The sequence below is a fragment of the Pezoporus wallicus genome, unplaced genomic scaffold (assembly GCF_028554395.1).
Source record: "Pezoporus wallicus isolate ANWC-B61680 ecotype Strahan unplaced genomic scaffold, APGP_CSIRO_Pwel_v1 contig_1181, whole genome shotgun sequence".
In the NCBI taxonomy this organism is placed as follows: domain Eukaryota; kingdom Metazoa; phylum Chordata; class Aves; order Psittaciformes; family Psittacidae; genus Pezoporus; species Pezoporus wallicus.
Genome location: NW_026641428.1, coordinates 775,039 through 801,150, shown reverse-complemented (window position 1 = coordinate 801,150; position 26,112 = coordinate 775,039). Strand labels below are relative to the sequence as shown.

Here is a 26,112-nt window from a genome sequence, read left to right as displayed (position 1 = left end):
TTTTTAGCAGTCGAGCAGTGTCATTTGTAATGTTCGTCTCTATATTGCATGGGACCAATGTCATCTTTCTCTTTATTCATTCTTTAAGGACTGTGGCATGGTTTGGGCTTTCTTAAATTCCAGTAGGGTATGTAAATTGGCTCTGCTAACTTCTGTCTTAGCTGATGATCTTTGAAGAGGTTATTGTCAAAATTAACTGTCTCATTTCTTCTCTACAGAGAAGAAATGGCATTCAGTTTTGTGTATCTCTTTTGACAGATACACTGGAGAGATTTAGGCCTGACATGGACACTGGAATGGTCCTTTTTGTTAGGATTTGATTTCCACAGTCAGTTTTGAGGCATTTGCGTGGTATGCCATGGGAATTGTGATTGGCCTGGAGACATGATGTTTGGTTTAAATAGTCATTTCCTTTATTTTTTTAGTAACTGCTTTCAGCAGTCATGTTATGAAGTGAAAAGCCTGGCATGGGGTGAAGGAAGACTCTCTGTCTGCCCCTCAGTATTTGCACTTTAATTAGACAGAAATAAAATTCAGTCAGCTTTACATTCAAGATCAAATGAAATCTTCTCGGAGGAGTTCCAGGGTTTTTTGGGGTTTTTGGGGTTTTGGTTTCCTTTTTAAAAATAATGCCTTCTTGTAGAATGTCATTAGGGACCCATAGGTATTTTGGGGGAAAATTTTAATAGAGAAAAAAGTAAAAAAAAAAAAAAAATAAAAAATGTTGTCTTCTAAAGTCCTATCCTCTGGATATAGACAGCCTCTTGAGATGCCTTGAATTTAAAACAAGTACAGTTTGAATTTTCTCTGTTTTGTGATTAAGCAGAGATTGACGTTTCTCAAACTTAGTATTTCATTTAGCCTAACAGTAATCAGCAGTTCCCTCTCAGCACACCCTGTTAAAAACTAACAATCTGAATATAAATGCACTGAGGAACTCTGTGTCTGCCCTGTGGTCACAGATGCTGCAGGGACCCAGCTATTGCACAACCTCCATCTCCCCGAGGAGATGAGAGTTTTGTTGCAGTGTGGGGCCGGAGGAGAGGTGATCCCATGGAATTTCCTTTAGGAAGTGGGGGCGAGGGAGGAGAAGAGAGTGGAAGGAATGTTTCAGCTGCAGCTGCTAGTAAAAGAAGCGCTAGGAAAACAGATTGGTAAAAGTTACCACCATTGAAGCTCTTTTGTTGGAAAACAAAAAGTTGATTTGGTAGTGTGGGGCCTGTAAAATCTGTGAGTGTTTGCAAATCTGTAGGTGTTTGTTGTACAGAGAAGCAATCCTTGTTCCATATCACAGAGCCGCAGGAAAGAAATGTCCTGTGGCAGCTGATGGAATGCCTTTGATCAGGCTCCTGGTCCCCAGCTTCCCCGATGGCAGGGGCCTGACTCAGATGGAAGGTGATAGCAGTGCAATTATTCATTGGAATAACCAGTAATTCAAGAACATTTTGAAGGGGATTGTTGAATTTTAATGGACTACTGAAAATGTTAACAAGTACTGGTCGGGCTTTTTAGTGGGTTCCACGGTGCAAAAACCTGTCCCTTCTGTAGAAGGGACTGCTTAGGCAGGCATCTCAGAAACCAGTTCAGATTAAATCAGTTTACAGCCCAAGCTGATTTCTGTCCCAGCATGCTTACATTAAGCTTGCCCTTTTTCTCAGGTTACCATTCAGTGTAGAAAGCAGGATCAGTTATATCTAGCAGAGTCTTATATCTAATGTCTAGTATCTCATGTGGTTTCACATAACTCAGAAATCTTGTGAAGTCTTAACTTTATTTGCTAAAGGTTAGTTCTACTTACCTCTGATGTCTGTAATATTAACTCCTCGAAACAAACAAAAAAAAGAGCCATCTAATGTTGACACATTAAAAGACCAGTGTTTTTTGTAACCTTTCAACCTTTTTTCCCTATGTTGTTGCCAAGCTGCGTTTAGGATTGAGAAACTGACACCCCCAAATTGTATGCAACCCAGATAATAAATATGCGTATTCTACCTGCAGAGTGAAAGCAGTAGCAAATATAGGTAAACAATTCAGATTCTGCTACCTCCAATGAAACCTGTAATTGAGGCAATAGGGAAGAAAAAACAGTATTCTTGAAAAATCTCCATAAAATGTTAAACCTTGGTTCTTAACTGTTTTCCCACAACTGGCTAGAATTCTACCCTTTTTTGACACTCAAAAAATATCCACTGCCTCAGTTTAGTTTGAGCAGTGCCTTACTCAGGACTCAGAACAACCCTGTAGTAAATTAAATTAGTAAAGGGCTGCTGAGAGAAGAATTAACGTTTTGTCATATAAGTATCCTGATTTTTGCAGGTAGGAGTGCAGTACCTGGGGCAAAAAGTAAAATAATTTGAATTTTGATAATGTTGATATACGGACACAGAGCAAAAATCACCAATAAACACACACACACAAAGACTTTGATTTGGGGTCTGTTTTAGCACTTACTAGTACAAATATTCCACTTGAAATAACCCATGTGACTTGAGTTAATCAGTAACAGAATCAATTTGGGTGGAAGAAATATGTTCTGATTTGTACTCCTATTTCCCCTTCCATTTCAGTTCTTCTTGTACTTACTTTAATTTCTTATTTTCCCCAAAGAGGAGAAACTTGTAGTCTGTTGCTTTTCTGCCTCAAGAGAAATCCACCAAGATAAACATTGTGTGAAACTTCATTTTTGTGTATTAATAATTACATTTAATTAATTGATTGTTTTGGGTATCTTAATTGAAATATATTAGCCCAAAATATGTTTTCTTTTTAAATGTTTGTTTTACTTGTGCAGTTGGGTAATTTTACATAGTGTCTTTAAAAGACAACAGTATGGATCATTATTTTTGCCTAGGAGAACATTGTGGACTTAGGCCTTTCACATTATCAATATTTCAAATCCTAGTGATGCTTTTTGGCCTACATATAGTCACTAATAAGCTTTTACAAGTTATCAAAATATTAGCAATTATTCTGGCATTAATAAGGACTTTAATGTCTGAGTGAATGCAGTAGTGAAATAAGTGTTATGTTAATAGAAGATCTAAAACCAGAAGGAAAAAAAGGAGCCTGCTTCGTGCAGAGTAATACAGATTACTGGAAAAATCTGAGATCTTTTATATGCAAACCCCAAATGTCAGAAATAAAATTATCTAAACACCCAAAATGGAGGCAAACTACTTGTTTCTGGCTTCAGGGACTTTGCTGAAAGGGTGACTGAAGAGCTTTTGGAGCCTGCAGACTAGCATGGTTTTGCAGTTCAGGACTGTATTTTTTTTAGGGTGTATGTAAAATCACCAATGAAATGGTGTGCTAAAGAAACCAACTGGTTTAACACAGAAATGTGTACCTATGCCCCTAAAACAATGGCAAGCTTGACTGCTGTTTGTTTGTAGTGTGCTTGCAAAGGCCTGATCCTAGGAAACATGGAGCATCTGCAGGAGCCCACCACTCCTATAGCTAGTATTAAGACTTAAAACAGCTTAGAACTCCATAGCGTGGACTTAGGATTCGTTTGACAGTGAAGGCTGAGCTTTTCAGCGATGTAATTACACAGTGCCAGATAAATTCTGTAGTTCTTTCCTTTGGTATTGGGTTTTCGGCTGGTTTTTGTTTGTTTTTAATCCTTTTCAGTCTGTAGCTGTGCAGTAGTACCCCAAGGCAGAAATCTCCCCTAGTTAAGTCTGAATGCCCTTGCTGAGTCCTGGAGAAGCCATTTAGGAGAGAGAAGAGCCTCTTTCCATGCAAGATGTGAGGTTATCAGCATGGTGGGGATACCCAGTGGAGCTGGTAGCAGAGTGCATATTTTCTGCACTGCTGTTTGTAGTACTGTGATCTGAAATGGAGTGTTTGTAAATATCTGCTTTTTTTTTTTCCTCTAGAGAGTCTGTATTAAACCCCCTACAGTTCCCACACTTGAAGCTGTTTTTATTGTGTGGTAGGCTTTGTCTTAACTTTATTGTCAAAGCTTTTTTTATTTGTTGCCAAAAGTCTATTTGCTATATTTTGAAGATCTCAAGTACTGGAGGGAAAGTGTTGTTCCACATTTCTTTTTCTCAGTGGCAACTTACAGGGCTTCCATGTGGCAGTATAGAGGTACATACAGTACTAGGCATGAAAGACCCTTAGGCACGATGGCTGCTGAAAAAAGTCCATTCTCATACCAAGGACTCAGCATGAATGTACTTTTTATTATGTAAATTAGAATCAATTCTTTTTGAACATCTTCCAAATATTCAGAGCTATGACATTATAAAAATATACAGTAATCTGTCCCAGTCTTCTGTTCTTCCCTAGTGAATTGCTTTTTACTTTGTTCCATGAGAAATTCTGAAGTTTTTTCCATCCATTTTATTAATTGCCTATTCAGTTAAATATTTGCCAATTCTGTTTGAATCTAGGACTCTCACTCTGAATTATGCTTTGTGAATGTCATTAAATATTTTGAGAAGAGTGGCCTTCCGAGGAAGAGGGAACAGACCTGACTGCCACTGTTCAACTCTTTCCCATCTAACGCTTGAACTGAGATTGAACTGGTAGTCTAAGGAGCACAGGCTCATTGTTTTGGCCATCTGAATTCGGTAGAATTGGTAAGGTTCCAAAAGTAGATAGGTTTCAATAGACACATAAAGGCCCTGAGTTAAGATGTTCTTCAGTAGATTGGGTAATAAAAGTTTTTGAGTCTGATTACTTTTTGAAAAACAAGAAGAACTCATTTTTTTTTCTTCATCGGTTTTCATTTAATCAGTAAATTGTACTTGAAGCAATGACCAGAAGCAGACCCAGTATTGGTTTAAGTCAGTATGGAGCATGGGGCTTCTGCTGTATTTATGGTGACTCTTTTGGTCTTTTCTGTCAAAGATATAGCCCTTTTAATTGGTACTCAAAATTCAGTGATAAAGTGATGCTGTATTCTCAAGATAAAGCCCTCACCTGAACTTATTTGGGTTTGAACCCCTCACTTAATTGGAGGATATTAGGGATTTGAGCTAGTTCGTGGTTGTAGCTGAAGGGTGAGATGCACCAAGACTTTACTTTCAAAGGTAACTGGTTACAGACCAAGCATCCTAGTGATGTTTGCATGGTGGATATGGGTTTGGGGAACACTGTTAGTTTCTTTATCTTATGGGATAAAAAGTTAAATAATTTAATTGGAAACAGAGCAGAATGCATCTAAATATATAGCTGTGAAGCCAGATGCTCAATTCTTTATAATTATATTGCTATGCTCTTTATGATATACTAAGAAAAACCGTTCCAGAAAAGGAATTCACTGCTGTTTATATCATCCCAGCAGAACCAGTTAGATTTTTGTCACGACAAATGTGAAATTGGTTTCTGTTTCTGTGGATGAAAAGTTATGAATTCCTATGATAGAAGACATTGTAGCTTTACTCTTTTTTTTTGTGGTGGTTGGAGTGCCTTACCTTAAGGGAAGAGGAGGGAGGCAGCTTGGAAGCGCAGAGGAAAGAGTAAATGTTCATAATTTTATGTTGTAGTCAGGAAGGAGTGTTCCTGAGGGCAGAGTTGTTTTCTGCTCATCAGTGTCCTTTCCCAAATTCTGCTTTGTTCAGTTTTTGTTTCAGTTTGCAGAAATTTAAATTGTTCCTCAGGGATTTAACTGGATTTGTGTTTGGATCTTGGTCACTGGTGTTCTGCCTTCTCCAGGATCTTACAGTTGTCTTCTACTCATGCTTGTGCCGAAGATATCTGACAAATCTTGAGTTCAGCTTCTGCAGTGGTGGGGGAAATGAGGCTGTTTCTCTGAAGTTGCTTTCCTCTAGTGGTAGAGGTCAGTGTGTTTGGCTGTGACAGCTCTCCTTTATTTTTTTGGCAGGCAGTTCTCTGACATTCTTATTGCTGAGATCATCCCCACTAGGGCTTTCAGAAGAACATCTGACTGGGGCTCAGATTCTTCACCTTCTGCTGTTCTGATCATATAGTATGCTATAGGAAAGGTCTCAGTCCTTTGCCATTAATAATCAATTTGCTTCTAGATGCCTTTTTTTGACTCAAAGATCTGTGAAGGTTTCTTCCTTTCACAATGACTTGGTTTCATGTTGAGGGTGTGGATTCTTTTAATCCCAAGGATGATTTAAGAGAAAAAAATATCATTAAATTACTGCAGTCTGAGTCATACTTGGTCTGTGAGTTTAGTTCCCTGGCCTTCCCACACAGCACTTCCGATACGCAGTGAGCTGAGGGTGTGCAGGAGACTGTAGAGTGACCTAGATACTGTTTAACTCTTTACTAGTGAGTAGCTTTCTCACACTGGATATGGCTATTCCATCTTTTGATCCTCAGTTTTTTTCTGTGTCGTACTGTATCCATTCCATTTTCCTGCTTCTGAGTGGTTTTCATAAAAAAAGTTTTAAGATTTCTATTTAGACTGTTTTAAGAATCTTGTTTAGATAAATTGATTAGAAATTAGTAAATGAACTATTCATAGAATCATAGAATAGTTAGGGTTGGAAAGGACCTTAAGATCATCTAGTTCCAACCCCCCTGCTGTGGGCAGGGACACCTTACGCTAAATCATATCACCAAGGCCTCGTCCAATCTGGTCTTGAACACTGCCAGGGATGGAGCATTCACAACCTCCCTGGGCAACCCATTCCAGTGCCTCACCACCCTAACAGGAAAGAATTTCCTTCTTATATCCAGTCTAAACTTCCCCTGTTTGAGTTTTAACCCGTTACCCCTTGTCCTGTCATGACAGTCTCTAATGAAGAGTCCCTCTCCAGCATCCCTATAGGCCCCCTTCAGATACTGGAAGGCTGCTATGAGGTCTCCACGCAGCCTTCTCTTCTCCAGGCTGAACAGCCCCAACTTTCTCAGCCTGTCTTCATACAGGAGGTGCTCCAGTCCCCTGATCATCCTCGTGGCCCTCCTCTGGACTTGTTCCAACAGTTCCATGTCCTTTTTATGTTGAGGACACCAGAACTGCACACAATACTCCAGGTGAGGTCTCATGAGAGCAGAGTAGAGGGGCAGGATCACCTCCTTTGACCTGCTGGTCACGCTCCTTTTGATGCAGCCCAGGATACAGTTGGCTTTCTGGGCTGCGAGCGCACACTGAAGCCGGCCCATGTTCATTTTCTCATCTACCAACACCCCCAAGTCCTTCTCCACAGGGCTGCTCTGAATCTCTTCACTGCCCAACCTGTAGCTGTGCCTGGGATTGCCCTGACCCAGGTGTAGGACCTTGCACTTGGCATGGTTAAACTTCATGAGGTTGGCATCAGCCCACCTCACAAGCGTGTTGAGGTCCCTCTGGATGGCATTCCTTCCCTCCAGCGTATCAACCGAACCACACAGCTTGGTGTCATCAGCAAACTTGCTGAGGGTGCACTCAATCCCACTGTCCATGTCACCGACAAAGATGTTAAACAAGACCGGTCCCAACACCGATCCCTGAGGGACACCACTCGTTACTGGTCTCCAGCCGGACATTGAGCCATTGACCATAACTCTTTGTGTGCGGCCATCCAGCCAGTTCTTTATCCCCTGAGTGATCCATCCATCAAATTGATGTCGCTCCAATTTAGAGACAAGGATGTCATCTGGGACAGTGTCGAACGCTTTACACAAGTCCAGGTAGATGACATCAACTATTTTAAAATCTGACGTGTAGGCACTGAGATTCATACCTGAGTAAGAGTTTTAGCTTCTTTTGTTATAATACTTTATCATTTCTAAGAGAAAAGTTAATTCTGCTGCCCTCTTGCAGGCAAAGAAATAGTTGTCTCAGGCTCTTGATAATAAAACAGGTCTGTAAAGCCCAGAAACCCTGTGACTGTGTCATACAAGCTCCCTTGTTGGCATGTGTTTTTGAATCTGTTCAAGAAAGATTGTGATACAGAACTAACTTTACTGACTTTGGACTTGCCTGTCAGACTTGCTGTCATGCAGTAGTTGGTTAATTTTACTTGGCCCTGTATGAGATTGTGTTTTGCAAGTAGTCCCTTCTGTGGGTATTGAGCTCTGAGTTTGTGAATGCCGCAGCTGTTTCCTTTTAAGAAACCGAATCTGTTTCTTACTCTGTTCAGTGTAGATTTCATCTAAGCATGCAGTTGATACAGCCAAATGGAAGATTCTAATTTTTTTTGAGCCCAGTCTATTCAGTCTTGAGTCACCCCTTTGCACATGGGTTGGGTTTTCCCTGCTAGGTCAGGAGTAAGCTCCATTGTCTGTCTTCTTTACTGTGAAGCCCATCGATCCAAGTGCTTCCTCAGGCATATCAGCCAAAGCTCAGTCTATGACACTGGATTTATCCTTCCGTGGTGTCACTTGACATAGTAATTGCACAAAAGTCAGTGGAAGGGAGGGTCTGGGGAATTGCATTAGTTTCAGCCAGCTTGGGTAAATTCTATAGGACAATCTGGTAACGCACTACAGGCCCATCTGCAGCGCAGGGCCCAGAGTAGGCGGTGGTTCTAGAAGACTTCAGTTGTACTTGGCTAGCTGCCTGTAGTGATGGGATCAGAATAGGTTAATGGTGTCTTTAAAAAGAATGGTATATGTAAGCTACCGAAAGCAAATTTTCGTATACATGTCTATAACATTCTGTTTGTAAGACTGCAGAAATCAAACACTGCCTCCTGCTTATTTCAATCAATGTTCAAAAGACTGTCTTAAGCAGTGTGAAACTGAAGAAGTGTCACTGAATATGACCCTTACGCATCAGCCACAAAGGTCGCACTTCAGATTTTGTGTTAGCTTGTGATTGCTCATGTATCTAAAATTTGGCAACAGATGGATAGCATTTTTTTAAACGCATGACACTCCTCTGTCCCTATCTCAGCACTTAACAGTGCTGCAGACGTCGATTCAACAGAGCCACGTGGTTCTAATCGATATGTGAGCTGATGTTTCTGCTCAGGAACATACAGCCACTTAAATGCCCTTCCGAAGTATTTTGACCCCTGGAGAGAACTACTTTAGTGCAACCATTTTCCCTATTGAAATGGAGATATTTGCTATTCAGCACAGCTGGGACTTGAGACTTAGAGAAGCAGATTCAAATAGGGATAAAGTCTACATGCCATGCTATTAAGGGGGCAAGGCCTCTGGAAGGCTTAGCAATTATTTAGAATAATTTGTTCATTTAATACTGTTTAGTATGACTGACATTAAGTTACCAGAAATTAAGGGAGATCAGACTCAAATACTAATTGAGGTGTTAATTGCAGTATAGAATAGCTATTGAAAGCAGGATGCTACTATGAGTATTCCATGAAAGAACTGCTGTTAAAATGCAGTTTAGAGAGACTGGATGTTATTTGAATGTATCGGGATTTTTTTTCTTCCAGACAGAAGGTAGGCAGTCAGAACTTTGCAAAATGGGCAGTTAAATTAGTGCAAGATGCAGGTAAGAACAAATAGGTATCTTGGTGTAGAAGGTATTTTAACCCAGCAGGCCAGGTTTGAGATTCATCCTGTTGCCTTTAAGTTGTTTTAGTATTACAAAAACAGAACGCAAATATTCAACACGCATTTTTAAAAAGTTATCAATGGCAGGCACTATTCCAGTGGCCAAGCATCTTCCATACAAGACAAATGCAAGAAAAAAACATTGTGTGTTTGTGTACATATATAGGTATGTATTTTGTAATACATGTGTATACGTAACTTGCACAATATGTAAGATTTTTTTTTTTTACAGTTCAGAGTTGACAGATGGGTCAGGGCTTAGGAAATAGGATGTGGCTGAAAGTGCCCATGTACTTTGGCAATCTCCATTTCATGGTTTTCAGGACTTTGCCAGCATATTCCTCAGGGTGTTATTTGTTTTAACTGAGGTTAAAAGACTTGGTTAGCAACCTTCACTAGGAGTGAAATTAATAGGCAAGAATAAATTAAAAAGTAATCTCATTCAAGTATACAGGCTAGTGGCATTAATAGGTGACTATCCAATAGGTGACTAGTAATCTTATACTAGTTAGAATTGTAGTCAGAATAACACCTTTTTTATTTATACAGTTCAGAATAAAACAAGGGAAAAAAGTATTGGGAGGTGTTGATAAATAACCTTAAGTTCCCCTTGACTTGTACTTAATTCCCTCCTACAAGAAAAAGAAATATGCTTGGAAAAGCCAAAATAAAAGACAATGCATCGTATGCTGACAACAGCTGAACTTGGCTTCCTTGGCTGGAGGAGGAGGTATAGAAAAACTAAAAGGTCTTCAGGTAGAAAGAATAATTTATGCTTCCAAGCTGATCTGTACTGTTTAGCACAGGGAAGAGAAAGTAGTTATGAATAACAAGAACTGCTCTCATAAGTCTTCATACTTTTATTCTTTCAAGCTGTTAGTATAGGCTCTGCAAAATTGGTGAGGCTGAGAGATCTGCAAAGATTTATGGTTGGGTGCAGAAATATTGCCTTACTTTCAGATTAAAACAGCTAGCGCTTGGTTAAGTCAATACATGCATGTCTGCAGACCTGCCATGAGCTTGGCTTATAAATACGTATTAGCATCCATCTGGTTTAATTTCTTATCTTCCAAACTCATTGTCTTGATTAGTGATCTTTTCTCAGTATGAGGAAAAACGATAAAAGTAATTGCTAGACTGTAGAAATAATATCCTAGACTTGTAATTTGAACCTGGTTGGGACTTTATAATCTTGCTTGCAAATGAATTATGCTTTTTTTTAAAAAAAAACCTTTATCTTTCATGGCTATGTGAAACTGTGGTCTCATTTTTTTTATATTCTTTCTGGGAGCCACAGGAACTGTGATAATTTATTTTCAAAGACTATTGCTTCAGTTTGTGCTTTCAGTTGTGGGTAAAATGCATATTGCCCCCCTTCTGCCCAGTGCTTTACTCTTAACCCAGGCATAATTTGTGTCCATTCTGTAGCATTAGGGTAAGAAAACAACAAGGTGAGACCATTTACCATTTGCTTTCTTAAAATAACATGGCTTTGTTCTTCCATCTTGTAGCTGTAAGGGAACTAGCCCCTTCCCATAGAACTGTATAGCCTTGTCAGTAGATGTGCAGGCAAATTCCTACAGAAAATCTAAGTCCTCCTAGGTTTTCTTGAGTAAGAATGATTGTAGTACTAAGAAGTGGGTTAGTCAAGAATTCCAAATATCTTTTTAATTACCTCTTTTTGTAAAATAAGGTTTCTCCAGAATTTGCTCTGCTAAACTGGATGCTGAATGATACAAAGTGCAGCCTGCTTTGTGAGGCAGGAAGCGAGAAGCAGATGTCTTTGATTTTTATTTCTTCTTTTTTTTTTCCTAATACTGTAGCATTTACTAGTAACTTGTATGAAGGTCTTAATATATACTATGGTAGTTGATTTATGATAATTGAGATTTATTGTTTTGACTATCTGAATAACTGCATAAACTGTTTTCATATCAATGATCCTTGGTTCGGTATCTTATGGTGAAACTTTCTATAATGCTTTCAGTGTAAGAGTACTTCATAGAAATTACAATATACTATATTAGAAGTAGAATAGTAGCAAATCAGTTTCTAAACCATTCAGTCTAATTTATGCACGCCACTTCATTTTCCATGCAAATATAAAGTACTTTTCTCAAAGAACAATGCTACATAATTTATAAAAAAAAACACGGAATGGTCTTTCACTAATGTTGGTCATCAAACTCAGTAGAAAGTTGGCAGGAAACAACACTTTTAATGTCAACCAGCATTTGTGTTCCTGCATACAGATGTTTGAAAATGAAACGTAATTCTGCGTAGTTCATGCCTTTTAAAATACTTCACATGTGAGTTTTCAAATGAGTAAATAGAAAAATCTCCTAAAAGTGTAGGTAAAAAAAAAAAGTTATGAAGTGTGTACATAGCTCTGCAAAACTGTTGATTTCATAAACTGTAAAGGAGATGATAAACAATTTCCTTTTCAGAAAGAACAGGCACTTTGGTTAATGCGGTGCTGTGATTTTTATCCTCTCCAGCAGAGGAGAAAGCAAGCTATGGTTACTTAGGCAATACTTGCACTTCAGAGTGTGTCAGAGGCAAATCCGTTTGTGTTTTCTGATAGGTTATTTATCCTGCTTAACCTATAAAATAACAAGGCTACTGAACTGATAGATAGCCTAGCAGATGGTTCAGAGATTATGCTAAATCACCTCAACTTGTCAGAAGTTAGGTTGGGTTACTGCAGGGGCAGTGGCTGCAAGAAACACTGAATGGGATCATTTTTCTCAGTTTGCTTGAAACTGTTTTTCTTCGCAGCATGTAACATCTTATGTCTTTACAGTTAAAACAGATACGTAATCAACAAATTTAGGACCAGCATGTTAGCATCCTGGCTTTCATAAGAATCATTAGGATGATTAGAATCTTTATTCTAATATGAAGATGATCTGTGCAGTGCAAGAGGCTGGCCCTGCCACTTTTACTGCTCTTCCTCTCTCTTTTTTTTCAGCGTTACGTGTTTTAATCTCCCATTACGCTGTTGTGTTATTCTCAAAGTAGCAGAAGCTGAATTCTTCTCAGTGCCTGCCAGGGAAGAATATAAGAGCCTTCTCCTCCATTTCCAAAAGCACCCTGGGGGAAAAACTTTTATGATTATTTCTCCCCCCCCCCCCATCATCGTAGTACTAAAGAATAACTGCTTTTTTTCACATATTGCAACATTCTTAACGTTATAAAGTAGGACTAAATAAACATGCCATTACTTTTTTGTTGTCGATTTAAGATCGACAGAGAAAACACCTCTGCAGGCAGTTGTTAGAAGTCTGCTCGTTTGCTGCACACTAGAAAGCCACATTAGGAGTGCTGGTTTAGTGTCAGCTGTAACATGTCTTAACTGTTTGAAATACTCGGAGATACTAAAAAAAAGGCAGTTTTCCTCAGCTGTGCTAAATGGAAGGGCCTTGTACAGTGGATCATGCTTTTATGATATTCAGTTTGCTGTGCAGGAAGGAGCATACCAATTGAAAAACGTTTTCAAAATGTCATAAAAATAGTGGTAGGATATTAACAGTACTTTGTCCCCTTGACTTGTCAGCTTGTAAGGAATGGATAGACATTATTCACACCTCTGCAAAGCAAGAGGAAGCAAACATTTCCTGATTCTAAAAGCCTTTCTTCCCTATCCCCACACCTCATCCTTGGTTTAACCAGGAAATAACTACTCTTAAGAAAACCAAAATAGGTAGCTGAAAAATTATCTCCAAGAACTTCCTGTGTATCAGTTTGCTATTTGGTAGGGCTTTGAGTTTCTGGTTCTTTTTAGCTAGAAGGAGTAGTTACATTTGTATAGACCCTGTATGCTATAAACCAAATATCTATTCCTAAAATAATGCTTCTTATCTGTTAAAATTAATACTGTCCAAGAAGCTAAGAAGGCATTTGTTCACACTTCATCAAATTTTATATGTTCATTACTCTAAGCATCTGCTCTTCTAAGGACAGATAACTGTAAAAGCTGATAATATATCAGATTTTTATCTGGTTTTGGTGCTTCTGTTTACTTCTTAGTGAAATCTGGAATTGTAACCCACTGAGCATGACTGAAAGATCGTTTGTAGCACACTAATACCAGTTTTAACCTCTCTTATGAAGACAGGCTGAGAGAGCTGGGGTGGTTCATCTTGGAGAAGAGAAAGCTCCTGGGAGACCTTACAGCAACCTTCCAATACCAAAAGGGGGCCTACACGGAAGCTAGAGGGGGACTTTATAGAGGAGCATGCAGGGATAGGTAAAGGGAGAGAATGGCTTTGAACTGTAAAAGGGTAGATTCAGATTAGATATTAGAAAGATGTTCTTCACTGTGACAGTGCTGAGGCACTGGCGCAGATTGCTCAGAGAAGCTGTGGCTGCCTCCTCACTGGCAGTGTTCAAGGCCAGGTTGGATGGGGCTTTGAACAACCTGTTCTAGTGGGAGGTGTCCCTGCCTGTGCCAGGGGAGTTGGAGCTAGGTGATCCTTAAGGTCCCTTCCGACCCAAACCATTCCGTGATTCAGTGAAAACAAATTCATGTTGCATCATTTCTCCCTTGTATACTCCCAGCCTTGTATCAAATGTAGTTCACAGGAAAAATAGGAGACTGTAGTAAGGAACTTGGGAAACCATTGCTCCGTTTCCAGTTGTGCTGCTGATTCTGGCCAAGGGAGTTGTTTTTTTAAAAAATGAAACTAGGATTTGACTTTGAAGGAAAATTGCAAGTTTTCACAAGCAGTGACAAATTCTACTCTAAATTTGCTCAAAAGCTGTAATGCTGATGAACTTTGCAGGGCACTTTGGAAGGAGCAGTTATCTTCCTATTGCTGTCCACCTGTTTCCCAAGCTTTATTGCTATCTGGTTATGCACCTTTGGACTGTGTAGTAGGTTGGCACCTGGGCTTGCCAGTTATGGACAAGCTGACCCAAACCACTTTGATTCTATGAACTGTGCTGATGTTGGTAACTGTATCAGTAATGATGATGGTACATGCTTTTACCCACTGATTCTTATAGAAAACACAACTATGCAAAACTTAAATGAAGATTTAAAGATAGAGAGGTTGTGAAGGCTTTGATGAGCTTGTGAAGAATTTGCAGCCACATGTAAGACTATTGAGACTGTTGAATTGGTAAAGTAAAGATCTGAGGGGTTGGGTTTATTTTTTGTTGTGAGGTGTGTTTTGTTTTGCGGTTTGGTGGTTTTGGCGTTTTGTTTTTTTTTTTGGGGGGGGGGTGTTTGCATTTGTTTGTTTATTTTGTGGGTTTGTTTTTTTTTTTTAAATACACAGACCCTGACTCCTCAGAAATAGTTTTACATTAATGGAAAAAATGTAACAATTCATTTTAAAACAATCAAAGCAGTATTGGCTTCCATAAAAATAAACTGTAATTTATTTGAATTTATTACTTATCTCCCAATTAAAATATTAAAAAAAGACAATGAGAACAACTTGGATACTTTAAAAATACTGTCTTTCTCTTTGAAGTACCAGAGAGGCAAAGGAACAATTAATAAGAGAGGAACTAGCTTTTATGTCAAAACCACATGACTATTTAACAGTGTGTAATCAAAGCAGTGCTCTAACTTGGCTTTACAAGGAAGCTCTATTTTGCACATAGTGATCCAGTGCCTGAAACGGAACACATCTGGCTGGGTTAGTTAACCCAGTTCCTCAATTTCTGAAGCTAGTAAAGGAGATTTTGCTGAACTGAACAAATTAGCCAAATCTGCAGCAGTTTGAAAGCACAACTCATACTATAGATTATGCGTACCCATCAACTCTGCAAATAAGAAAAATACAACTGCAACTTTTTATGTAATGTATAATTATGCACTAAAAATGGTTGGTCCAGCTTTTGGTGGTAGGTACTCATCATGTTCTGGTAGCAAATATTTAGGCCCATGATGGCCATAAAGCAACTCAGTGATTCCAAAAACTTTCTCAAAGAACAGTGTGTGTCTTCCAACAACAGAAAACAAAATATGGACAAAATGTTCTCAGCAATGTCTCCTTCTACACTATGGCATAGATGTGGTGAAGAATTTAAAAATGGAAACCATATGGTTTGATTCTGTTCTCCAAACTCTGTAGTCTGCTGGATTGAATACATTTCTCCATCAAGTTTCTGTAGAAGAACATTTACTCATAATTAAATAGCAGGATTATAGTATTTCATTATTAGCAGTATTTTATTGACAAATATTTTCTGAAATTCCCCTTATTGGAAAATTAAAAATTTGATACATGGAGAAACAAAACTTCTTGTGTTTATCTAAGCTTAAAAGGGAAGAGGAGCTTAAGGTTCAGTACACTGCTTTCCCAAGATGCAGCAGAGAAAGGGAGGTATGAGAGCCAGATAAAACCTTTTGTACTGCTTAGAGAATGCTCTGAACTTGTTTTTTGGATCCAGCAGGAAAGATTGCTGGGGCTGATTATGTTCCCTTGGCTGTCGTGTTGGCTTAGAAGTGGCCTGAACACTGGAAGAACAGTGAGGAATGGGAGCCAGCTGTACCAAGTCAGCTCTTGCTGACAACTCCCTTGACTCTTTTCCTCAGTTACAGGGGATTTTCTTTGCTCCTTTTCCATCAGGTGGTATAGCAGAGCTGAGAACTGCAGCATAGATGAGGCCTTCCCGTGGACTGTTCAGGTTTCTCCTCTTCAGGTCTCTGTTGAGATGAATGGGTTGGGGCTTCTGCATACTCTACAAGTGAGATAGGCTGTGATGTGGGCTTGGCTATTAAGACCATTACTTTCACATAAATGTTTTGAGTTGTACTGTTCAAAATAGGATGCTCTGTGTTTGGGGAGGCAAGGATGCCATCTGAAAGTTGCACATGGCATTTATTTCAGATTATACTGAAGCATAATATTTCCTTTCAAGCATGAATTTGCTGCATTCAGAACACATGCAGGGTGCCACAGTGTTGTACACTGAATAAAGCCACGTTTGACTAAGAAAGGTTTTTGTTGCTGTTGTTTTACTTTTTTTTTCTTTTTTTTTTTTTTTTTTTTAAGCTGATCTATAGACAAAGCATCTCCACCTACATGTTCCTTTCAGTGTTATAGTTCATGTACGGGTATTGTTTTGGAAGTATTTGCTTTATCCGTTTTGTTCTATTTATTTACCCTAGGCTAAAGTGAGGTTTATTCTGATGTGAATTGGTTCAGCAACTGCAGTGTATTTTAGTATTAGCTGATCTGCTCTCCCATGCGACAGTCCTTGCTGGATCTGCCTGTTTGTTGTGTTCACTGTTGTCTTTGGGTCACCTGGTGAGAAATCTGCTCTCTACTGAAAGTTTTGTGTTCAGCCAGGTTCTCTTTTCCTTTCACAATTTAACCTTACAATGAGTTCATGTACTCGGAGCCACTTATATGTTATGAAATCCATGCCTGGTTTTACCACATGATTCTGGCTCTTAGGAATAAAGAGCATTCCATGAGGGCAGTGATAAGATGCTAAGATGTGAAAATTAATCTAGAATAAACACAGAAGATATGCAGCATTGTTTCTGCATAGCAGAGGAGTTCTGACAGCACCACAGTAATGCAAGGCTTACAGCAGCAGGATCTCTAGGAATGCTCTTTTTAAAGCTGAACTGGACTCGGCAAAGAAGGAGCACTGTTCTTCAACACCAAGTTCTGGATAGTTCAGGATGGAGGACCTAAGCAGTTCTAAAAGTCAAGGACTTCTCATGGTAGCAGAGATACGGACACATCCTTCTGGTGTGTTAGTATCCAAGTGAACATCAGGAAGAGAACCCTTTGCAGCAGAAGCTGGAGAACGGTTTAAAAGTACTGCAGAGGGAAGCACTGTGAGTGAACTTGGTTGTATGAGGTATATTATGTTAAGCTTTTGTGGATGAAGATTTCAGCAATTCATTCCAGACAAGCCTCTCACTGCCTGTTCTTACTGTACCTCCCCTAAGGCACACACAGATAAGTTCTTTCAACACTCAAAATAGCACTTGTGGCAGAGACTTCAAGCTACTTCGTTCCCCATTCTTTGTCATGCTCATGATGGCATTTTATCGCCCTCACATTTGCAAGTATGTTCGTTATACTAGCAGATGTACAAAGGGAGTAAAATAAACAGTGGTTCATTTTGATCCATGTACTTAGTTTTCTAAGGACCCTTTTATTTCAGCATCATGGAGGTTGTCAAAATTAGGCTTCAGAGATGTTTGAAATGTTTTGTTTTATTTAAAACTGAAACAGCTATTTGCAATAAATCAGTGTGATTATTTGCACTGGCTTTGTCTGTGTTGCTGAACAGTATGGTATTTTAAAAGTGTAAGGCGATGCTTTGCTTCAAGTCTCCCACTTCAAAAGTATCTAAGACAAATGTATAGTGCTGTATTTTGACATTCACACTGCCTGGCAGTAGGTCTTCTTAGAGCAGTTGAGTAAGTGGGGCTTACCCTTTCATTTCTGCACAGAGCATATGCAATGGGCAGTGGTAAGCATAATCCTGTTAAGTGGCAGTACTGTGCATCTTCCTAACTTGACTTTTGAATAAGTTTCTTCATCTGCTATACAAATATACATTTGTATTGATGTTCTGTACTATAACGGTAGCTTGTACACAGATGTACTGAACATAGCCCTTTTAATCACATAACCAATACACTCTGGCAATCTCTAACGTGCCTCATATCATCTCTTCCTTAATACCTTAGTTGACATTGGTACAAGTGTCTGTGGAAAAGAGATGCAAAGCTGAAAACGTCTTTCCATCTCCAAAGATAATTCAGAATGAAGAGAGAATATGTTAATAGAACTCAAAGAAGACCAAACAGAAACAAGAAAAATCTGCAACCAACGAAAACCACATACACCCCCTACCCTCCACCCCAAAGAAGGAACTCTGTTACTGCTGGGAGTTTATTTGATGGTATTTTGGGGAGAAAAACAACCTTCTTAATAAGGAATACCTAGTTGCTTGTCACCAGCCAGATTAGCACTTAATGTAAAAGACAGCATATTTTTTAAATAATTGCTTCAAAGGACAGGGAATGAGCAATTGCCCATTACTGTTGAAATGATTCTGCCAACCATAAGAGATGTACTCTGCCTGGGGTTGCAGGTCTCACTAAGCACGTGGTAAGGCTTTGGAGCGGAAGATTAGCATTAGCAGGATGCCTAAAACAACTAGATGTGCATGAGCTTTGAGAGGAATTATGATCTTTATGTGAGACCTAACATCATAGCCATCTTTGGAATAAAAGTTTTCTCTTGCTTGTTATATTTCTTTTTGTAAGCAAGCAATACATGTTAGTTTGCACCGTGACTGATGTGTTTTATAGGTCACTGATTTCCAGTGGGTCTTAGCTGCAGTTGCACCCAACAAATGAGCAGTCGAAGACAAAAGCCTATTTTAACAGCAGTATTGGGACTGCAGAATTCAGGAGGAAGGAAGTAGATTTTCATGGTGGTCATCATTTGAAGGAAGCACTTAAGAGGAATTGCAGGGAGTAATTTCCCCTGGTATCAGACCACTGGGCAGGAGCAAGGAGGGGATGTATCCCTCTGCCCAGGCATTAAACTGCATTTCTGTGCTTCATGGTGTGAGTATTCACATTATGGGAGGAGTATTCACAGGGAAAATCGTAAGAGAAATCCTGGCGATAGCTGCTATTGTTATACTGGTTCTCTGAATTGTTCCTAGACTCACACTGCTGAAACTTCTTGGCAGTCTTCCATGGCAGCTAGCTCTTTGCAGAAGGCATGCAATCTAGGACAGTGAATTAAATCGTTACTGGTTTTGCACACAGGAAGATGATCCATAAAATGGCTGCAAAGAACAGACATGCAGACATTTATTTAGGGGCTGGTGTATTTCACTGTCACGGGCCGCTCCAGCCTGCAGCCAGCCCCTCACTCCTCCCTGTGACCAAACTGTGGGAGGGCTGCAGTTACTTTGTTCACATGAAAAGCAACAGCACTGGGTATCCACCACCACCACAACCACTTTCTACACTTTCAAGAGCTGAAACAGTAGCAGGACAAGATCATGGTTCAGGGATTTTTGCCACAAAAGGTTATGTAGCTCTTCAGTTTAACAATTTGCTGAAGCTATTAGGTTATAGAGAATGGCTGCTGTCAAATGTAACGCTGGGTGCAAGTGACTTGGGACGCAAGAATTCAATGGATCTTAAAGAGCACTGTTCCTGAACAGTTTGCCTTTTTTTCATATAAGTTTGCTCTGCACTCAGGAAAATTCTGGAGCAGGTTTGGGAAGTTTTGACTCACAGATGATAGAGCTTTCTGAATGAATAATATATATCAAAAATAAATGGCACTAATAAGGAAGTACCTGTTCCAATAACTAGGTACAATTTCTATTGCCTTATTACAGCTTCCAACATAGCAGATTTAGGTGTGCACTGATTTTCATTGATGTTTGTGTTTGGTTTCGGTTTTGGTTTGGTTTTTTTTTAGGCTACAGCTGGATAGCTCTATTTTATATCAGTGTAGATGCTCATAATTTCAGATGCAATAAGGAAGCAAACACCTACTGTCTCAGGTTTACCCCTTTGCAACTATTTGAAGCCATACAGTAACTCACTGAGCAAGCAGAAGGTGCTTGAAACTGGTCACAGAGAGTGATGATTATACTGAAACATGTATTTAAATGTTCTTTAGGGGGAAAGTACTTTGTAAATAGGCTTCATCCTTGACTAGCTATCACTTTGCAAGTGAACATTTGAGTAATCTAAGCTTAACTTTACTTATTAAGCTTCTTATATATTTTGAAGAACTTTTAAGACTAATACAACTATTGCACAAATCGAGGTAGTTGTCTTTGGAAATAATAGCTTCTTGAAATTATATTAACTCTGTTGAAGTTATATTTAGCAGGTGAACTGGTAAAAATTAATTCTTCCCCAAATTCCACTTTCTTGTGTTGATAACATTTCTTAGAATTTTCAGTTCATTCTGGGTTCTTGCACAATGATAAAGAACCTCTTAGTACACAGTGCCTAGGTATACCTGTTAATGTAATATTAAGCTACATTATATTCTAATTGAGAGCATCCCTGAGGAAACAGACTTGGTAGTGTTGGTTGATGAGAAGCTCCACATGACTCTGCAGTGCGCGTTTGCAGCCCAGAAAGCCAACCATATCCTAGGACACATCAAAAGGAGTGTGACCAGCAGGTCGAGGGAGGTGATTTTTTTCCCCTTCTACTCCGTCCTGATGAGGCCCCACCTGAAGTACTGCATGCAGCTCCAGAGCCCCCAACATAAGAAGGATGCGGACCTGTTGGAGCGAGTCCAAAGGAGGCCACAAAGATGCTTCAAGGGCTGGAGCACCTCTCCTGTGAAGACAGGCTGAGCTGGGCTTGTTCAGCCTGGAGAAGAGAAGGCTCAGGGGAGACCTCATAGCAGCTTCCAGTACCTAAAGGGAGCCTACACGGAAGCTGAAGAGGGACGTTATAGAGGGGCATGCAGGAATAGTTTAAGGGGGGAATGGCTTTGAACTGTAAAAGGGTAGATTCAGATTAGATATTAGAAAGATGTTCTTCACTGTGACGGTGCTGAGGCACTGGCACAGGTTGCTCAGAGAAGCTGTGGCTGCCTCCTCACTGGCAGTGTTCAAGGCCAGGTTGGATGGGGCTTTGAACAACCTGTTCTAGTGGGAGGTGTCCCTGCCTGTGCCAGGGGAGTTGGAGCTAGGTGATCCTTAAGGTCCCTTCCGACCCAAACCATTCCGTGATTCAGTGAAAACAAATTCATGTTGCATCATTTCTCCCTTGTATACTCCCAGCCTTGTATCAAATGTAGTTCACAGGAAAAATAGGAGACTGTAGTAAGGAACTTGGGAAACCATTGCTCCGTTTCCAGTTGTGCTGCTGATTCTGGCCAAGGGAGTTGTTTTTTTAAAAATGAAACTAGGATTTGACTTTGAAGGAAAATTGCAAGTTTTCACAAGCAGTGACAAATTCTACTCTAAATTTGCTCAAAAGCCCTAATGCTGATGAACTTTGCAGGGCACTTTGGAAGGAGCAGTTATCTTCCTATTGCTGTCCACCTGTTTCCCAAGCTTTATTGCTATCTGGTTACGCACCTTTGGACTGTGTAGCAGGTTGGCACCTGGGCTTGCCAGTTGTGGAGAACCTGAGGAACAGGCAATAAGAAAAAGGAAATTGCAACTTTCCTGAGGGCTGTTTTGATTTTGGTTGAGATGTTTTGCATCTCAGTTTTCCATTTAAAAATACAGAAAATTGTTTACTGCATTTGCTGATCAGGTTTCGTAAACCTGTCCTCACTTGTCATCTTCAAGATAGGAGTATTTAATCTTTTTGTGTTTGTCAGTGGGGGCGGAAGAGATGGCTAATTCTTTTTACATTGGTTTATTTGTATATATGCTAAGTCCAAGCTTATGTCTAAAATGTGTTTTTTTGTAAGTACCAGGGTTTTAGCCATATTGTTTTGGTTTTTTTTTTTTTGGTATAAAGCACTTTCTCTGCCTTGTTCTGTGGTTCTGCTGTGCCACTGAGAAGATAGGGAGAATAGAACAAGATCATGTTCGAAACTGTTTCTCTTGTCACTTCCATCTGTGTATGATTTTTCATTACAGATTTATGTGGTCTATATATTATTCCATTTTGTTAAAAGTAGAGCATAATAGGATATAAAATAATGGAATTGGGTATCTGTTGTAGTAGGACATTCTTTTCTCATTTTCCTTACATATGTGTAATACATTTTAGGTATGGGAAAATTGTATCTACGAAGGCTATTTTGGATAAGACAACAAACAAGTGCAAAGGTATGTATATTTGCCTTTATATTACATTCACCTGAAAGTCCAAATTGATTCTGTAAAATATGCTGATGTATTTTAAGTGCTTTTAACCTTTTTTCTTTCGGGGGGGGGGGGGGGGGAAGTGGTGCTGCTGTGTGGGTCTTCCTCCCCCCTTTCTTTTTTCTTTTCTTCTTCCCATTTTTATTCCTGAACTAGTCTTACTCAATACATTTGTTTCCAGTGAAGCTGGCAGACAGCCTGTGTCAGTGGTGCAGCCGAGCCAGAGTGGAGCTGACATGCATAGGGCTGGCTGGCAGTTTGCCTCTATTTTAAAAACAAAAATGGAGTTAAAAGCAGCTTTTCACCCTTTTGCCTGGAGAAACCAGGGAATCTTGCAGAAGACCATTCAACTGTACTAAGCATCTGAAAAAATTACACATTGTGGAAATCGGCTCCATTGACTAGAGTAGTTTAAAGCAGCACTTAATTACATGTTCTAATACTCTTAATTGTGTTTTGTTATATGCTTTTGAATGTATTGGGAGCAAAGCAAGGGTTCATTTTCACCACAGTAATTGCAGCTGGAAAAAAAATTAGAACTCCTTTAGATAAGCTGGGTGCATCAGTTCAATTATTTTCATCACTCATTGCAATTGTAGTGAGATCATATCCCAGCAATGTGCATGGTGGGAGAAGGTGTGGTAATATCAGATTTCAGACTTTCTTTTTTTACAATTAAAAGGATAATTTCTGAGCAAAGTGAAGAATTAAGTCAGCTGATTTAGCAATGTTAATAAGCGTGAAGCTCGTGAATGAGCATAAAGGTGATAGGCAGAGGCAGGAGAAGCGAGTTCATCATTAATACAGAGTTTTTGTGCAGAACGTGGAAGCAGCGGCATAGCTTCTCAGCTGTGCTCCTCATCTTAAGCAATTAAAGGTATTCTGACAGCTCAGAAACTGAAAATTCTATAGTTTTTTTTTTCCTAGTTTGTATGCAGATGTCACCTGCATATATTGTGACTAGGAAAGAGGAGATGCCCCTTTCAATTATTTTAATTCATTAATATCTATGACAGCACTTAACTGATTTAATCTGGCCACTCCCACCTTTCCTGAAGGCTTCAGTAGTTCTGTCAGTGGTACAGAAATTCTCACATAAGAGATTTAAGCTGACTTTTTCGATACAGATTTTAAACCTCACTGGTGAAAAGCAGTAACTAACATGCTGCTGAAACAATATTCAGCAAGGTAAGGCTGTAAGGAAGCTTACTGCATGTCATTAAAATTACATAAGTAGGCAGAATGCAAATATCTAACTGGAATTTACCCAAAAGATTTGACAGCATCTCTGTCTCTTGCCAAGAAAACATACCATGGAATTTGAACTAACTGGAACACAAGCAATTGAGTTTATATAACATCTAGAAGATGGCAAAGCCAGCTTCGATGGCATGCTTGGTATCAGTATGCAACTTCATCTGTATTTCACCCTGCAGTGTGGTGGTGTTGATAACCTGGGCTGTCATTGGTACGGAAAGCTAGTTTTGGGTATGGAAAGTTAGTTTGCCTTGGCAGCACAAAACTTGATATGAGCTAATTCACTCTGTTTCATGTCAAGATTTAACAGTCCACAACACCACGTGTTACACAGAACAATATGCTGCTTTCTTCAGCTTCTTGGCAGGTTAAATAAGCTAGCACTGATGTACAAGGCTGCTCGAATTGTTTTTCCCAAATTAAGGACTTCAAAGCTGGTTCAGTTATAGCTCTACACAACCTTTTTTGTCCTCAGTATAGATATATCGTTGTAAGAGAATGCTATTACCTTCTGAAGAAAGAATTCAATTTTCTACTCCCCCAGAATTGTGGTTTTTTTTTTTATTGGTGGTTTGTTTTTGTTTTCTTTTAACCCAACTTAGACACTGGAGAGGGATTTATTTAATATTTGAGGCAGTTCACTGGTGGGAAAGAATGGGCTTGAAAAATACAGAATGATGTTTGCAATAACATTATGGGGAAGTAGCTTCCAAACTCTTCCTGCCTTTTGGTCAGACTTGAGCATCCAATTCCCAAGTAGCATTAAAAATTGAAGCCTGTAAATGCCAAAGTGTATGGCTGTTCAGATGTCCTGGATTCTATTAGCTGTATGTTGTTGTTCAGAATGAGAAAAGAAGCTATTGCAACTCTATGGAAATATACAATTAACTTTGGGTTTACTTTAACATTTAAAGACTGCATTATAGGGCATAGAAAATGCTTTTAGGACAACTTTTTACATTCTGGTTTCAGTAACAACAATGGAAAAACTATCTGCTCTCACTGAAGCTGGGTTTTCTCTACTTAAATTTAACTATATATATATACAATGAAGTAATTCACCAAAAATTGGGTTATGATACAGTAGATAAGCATCTTTTAAACTAAATCTTCTCTCAGCCTTGAATAAATTACATGTAACTTGGAGGATTGTCACTTATTTTCATACGGGACTAAGAATTTAGTTTAGAAAAATTAACAGAATATGCTTCACTCTGACCTCTATGAAATAAACTGATGTCACATTTGCTCTTGGATGATACATACCAGGTAACATAAAACAAAACACCATGCTACTTGTTGGCAATTTGGACAAAATTCTGATAATGATTGGGCATGGAAATTGATTTGTTCCAGTGGGGTAGCTCCCCACCAGTTCAAGGTTGAAGGACTTTAGTAGACGATTGGTTTTCTTCTTGGGGACTACATGAAGAGCTTTGGAGTTCAAATTGACCCTCTTCCCCAACAGGAAAATTGTATTAACTATGCTAGTAGCATATGAACTCGTTATAAGTTGGTTGCTGTCTTGTTAATGAGTATGCTTTATATTTCAGGTTATGGTTTTGTTGACTTTGACAGCCCAGCAGCTGCTCAGAAGGCAGTTTCCGCTTTAAAGGCTAGTGGAGTCCAAGCACAGATGGCAAAGGTGGGTTAAAATACTGTTTTTTCCATTGGCTTCATCAAAAGAAAGATTAGCAATAAATTTTAAGAACTACCGTTCTTACTGCAGGCTTAATGGTTTAAATACATGTTAATTCCTGAAGCAAGTCAATACCTCAAATAGTTTACAGCACCAAGGGTATGAAAGGTTTTATATGCTGCCTGCTTGTTGTTACTGAGGTTATCAGCCTCTCAATTTGGGGATGAATTTTTAAGCACAGCATGGCAAAATTTAACCTTGTGACTTTGTATTCAGTCTTTCTTTTCCCTTCATGAGTAAAATCTAAATCTGGCCGTTCATGATAGGTGTCTTGAAATTCTTATCCAACTCTTTGACAACCTATTTCTGCATCAGGGCAAACCTAAGCATTATTAAAAATAGAGAAATATGATCTTTCTTCTTTTTCTCTCATTTTTACTGACCCCTGCCTCTGAATCAGCTTATTAACCAGAAAGTGATCTTCAGAGCAATGTTTTTTCTGCCTATGTTTCTCAAATCTATAAAATCAGGGAGATGATACATTAGTAATGATTTTGTTATGCGTTCTTGTTAGGTCACATGGCCCGGTTCCTGTAGAGTGCCATAAACACTGCTACAAATTTATTAAATAAAGAAAATATTGCCAACATAATCTGTTCATGTAATTCATGGTACTTCTTAAAGCAATTCTTCTTTTACTTTGAAAAATATATTCTAATCAGAAAAAATAATAGTCCAGTAATTAACTAGTAATCTTGGAGGCTTTTTTTTTAATAAAGTAGTCTGCTGCAGATCTAGCAAATCTTTTATAGTCAGCTATTAGGCATAGATTTTTTTCAGATGAGAGATTTTTCCACAGCTTCTCAGCTGAGGAGAACAGTTAAGCTAACAACATAAAATGTCTTTGGATGAATTCCAGGGCAACAAAATGGAAACCATATGTTTCATACTTAATGCATGTTTCATTACAGCCATGACACAAA

At 39.1% G+C, this 26,112-nt stretch overlaps 1 protein-coding gene across 7 annotated transcripts in view; it reads left to right on the top strand.

The window, feature by feature from the left end:
* Positions 1–26,112, top strand: part of RBMS1 (RNA binding motif single stranded interacting protein 1) — a 153,370-nt gene that overhangs the window by 86,283 nt on the left and 40,975 nt on the right. For all 7 annotated transcript variants that reach the window (XM_057423819.1, XM_057423820.1, XM_057423821.1 and 4 more), the window contains exons 3-4: positions 22,139–22,197; positions 25,044–25,135. In XM_057423819.1, coding sequence (XP_057279802.1) covers positions 22,139–22,197; positions 25,044–25,135 — 151 coding nt within the window. The remainder of the gene's footprint in view (positions 1–22,138; positions 22,198–25,043; positions 25,136–26,112) is intronic.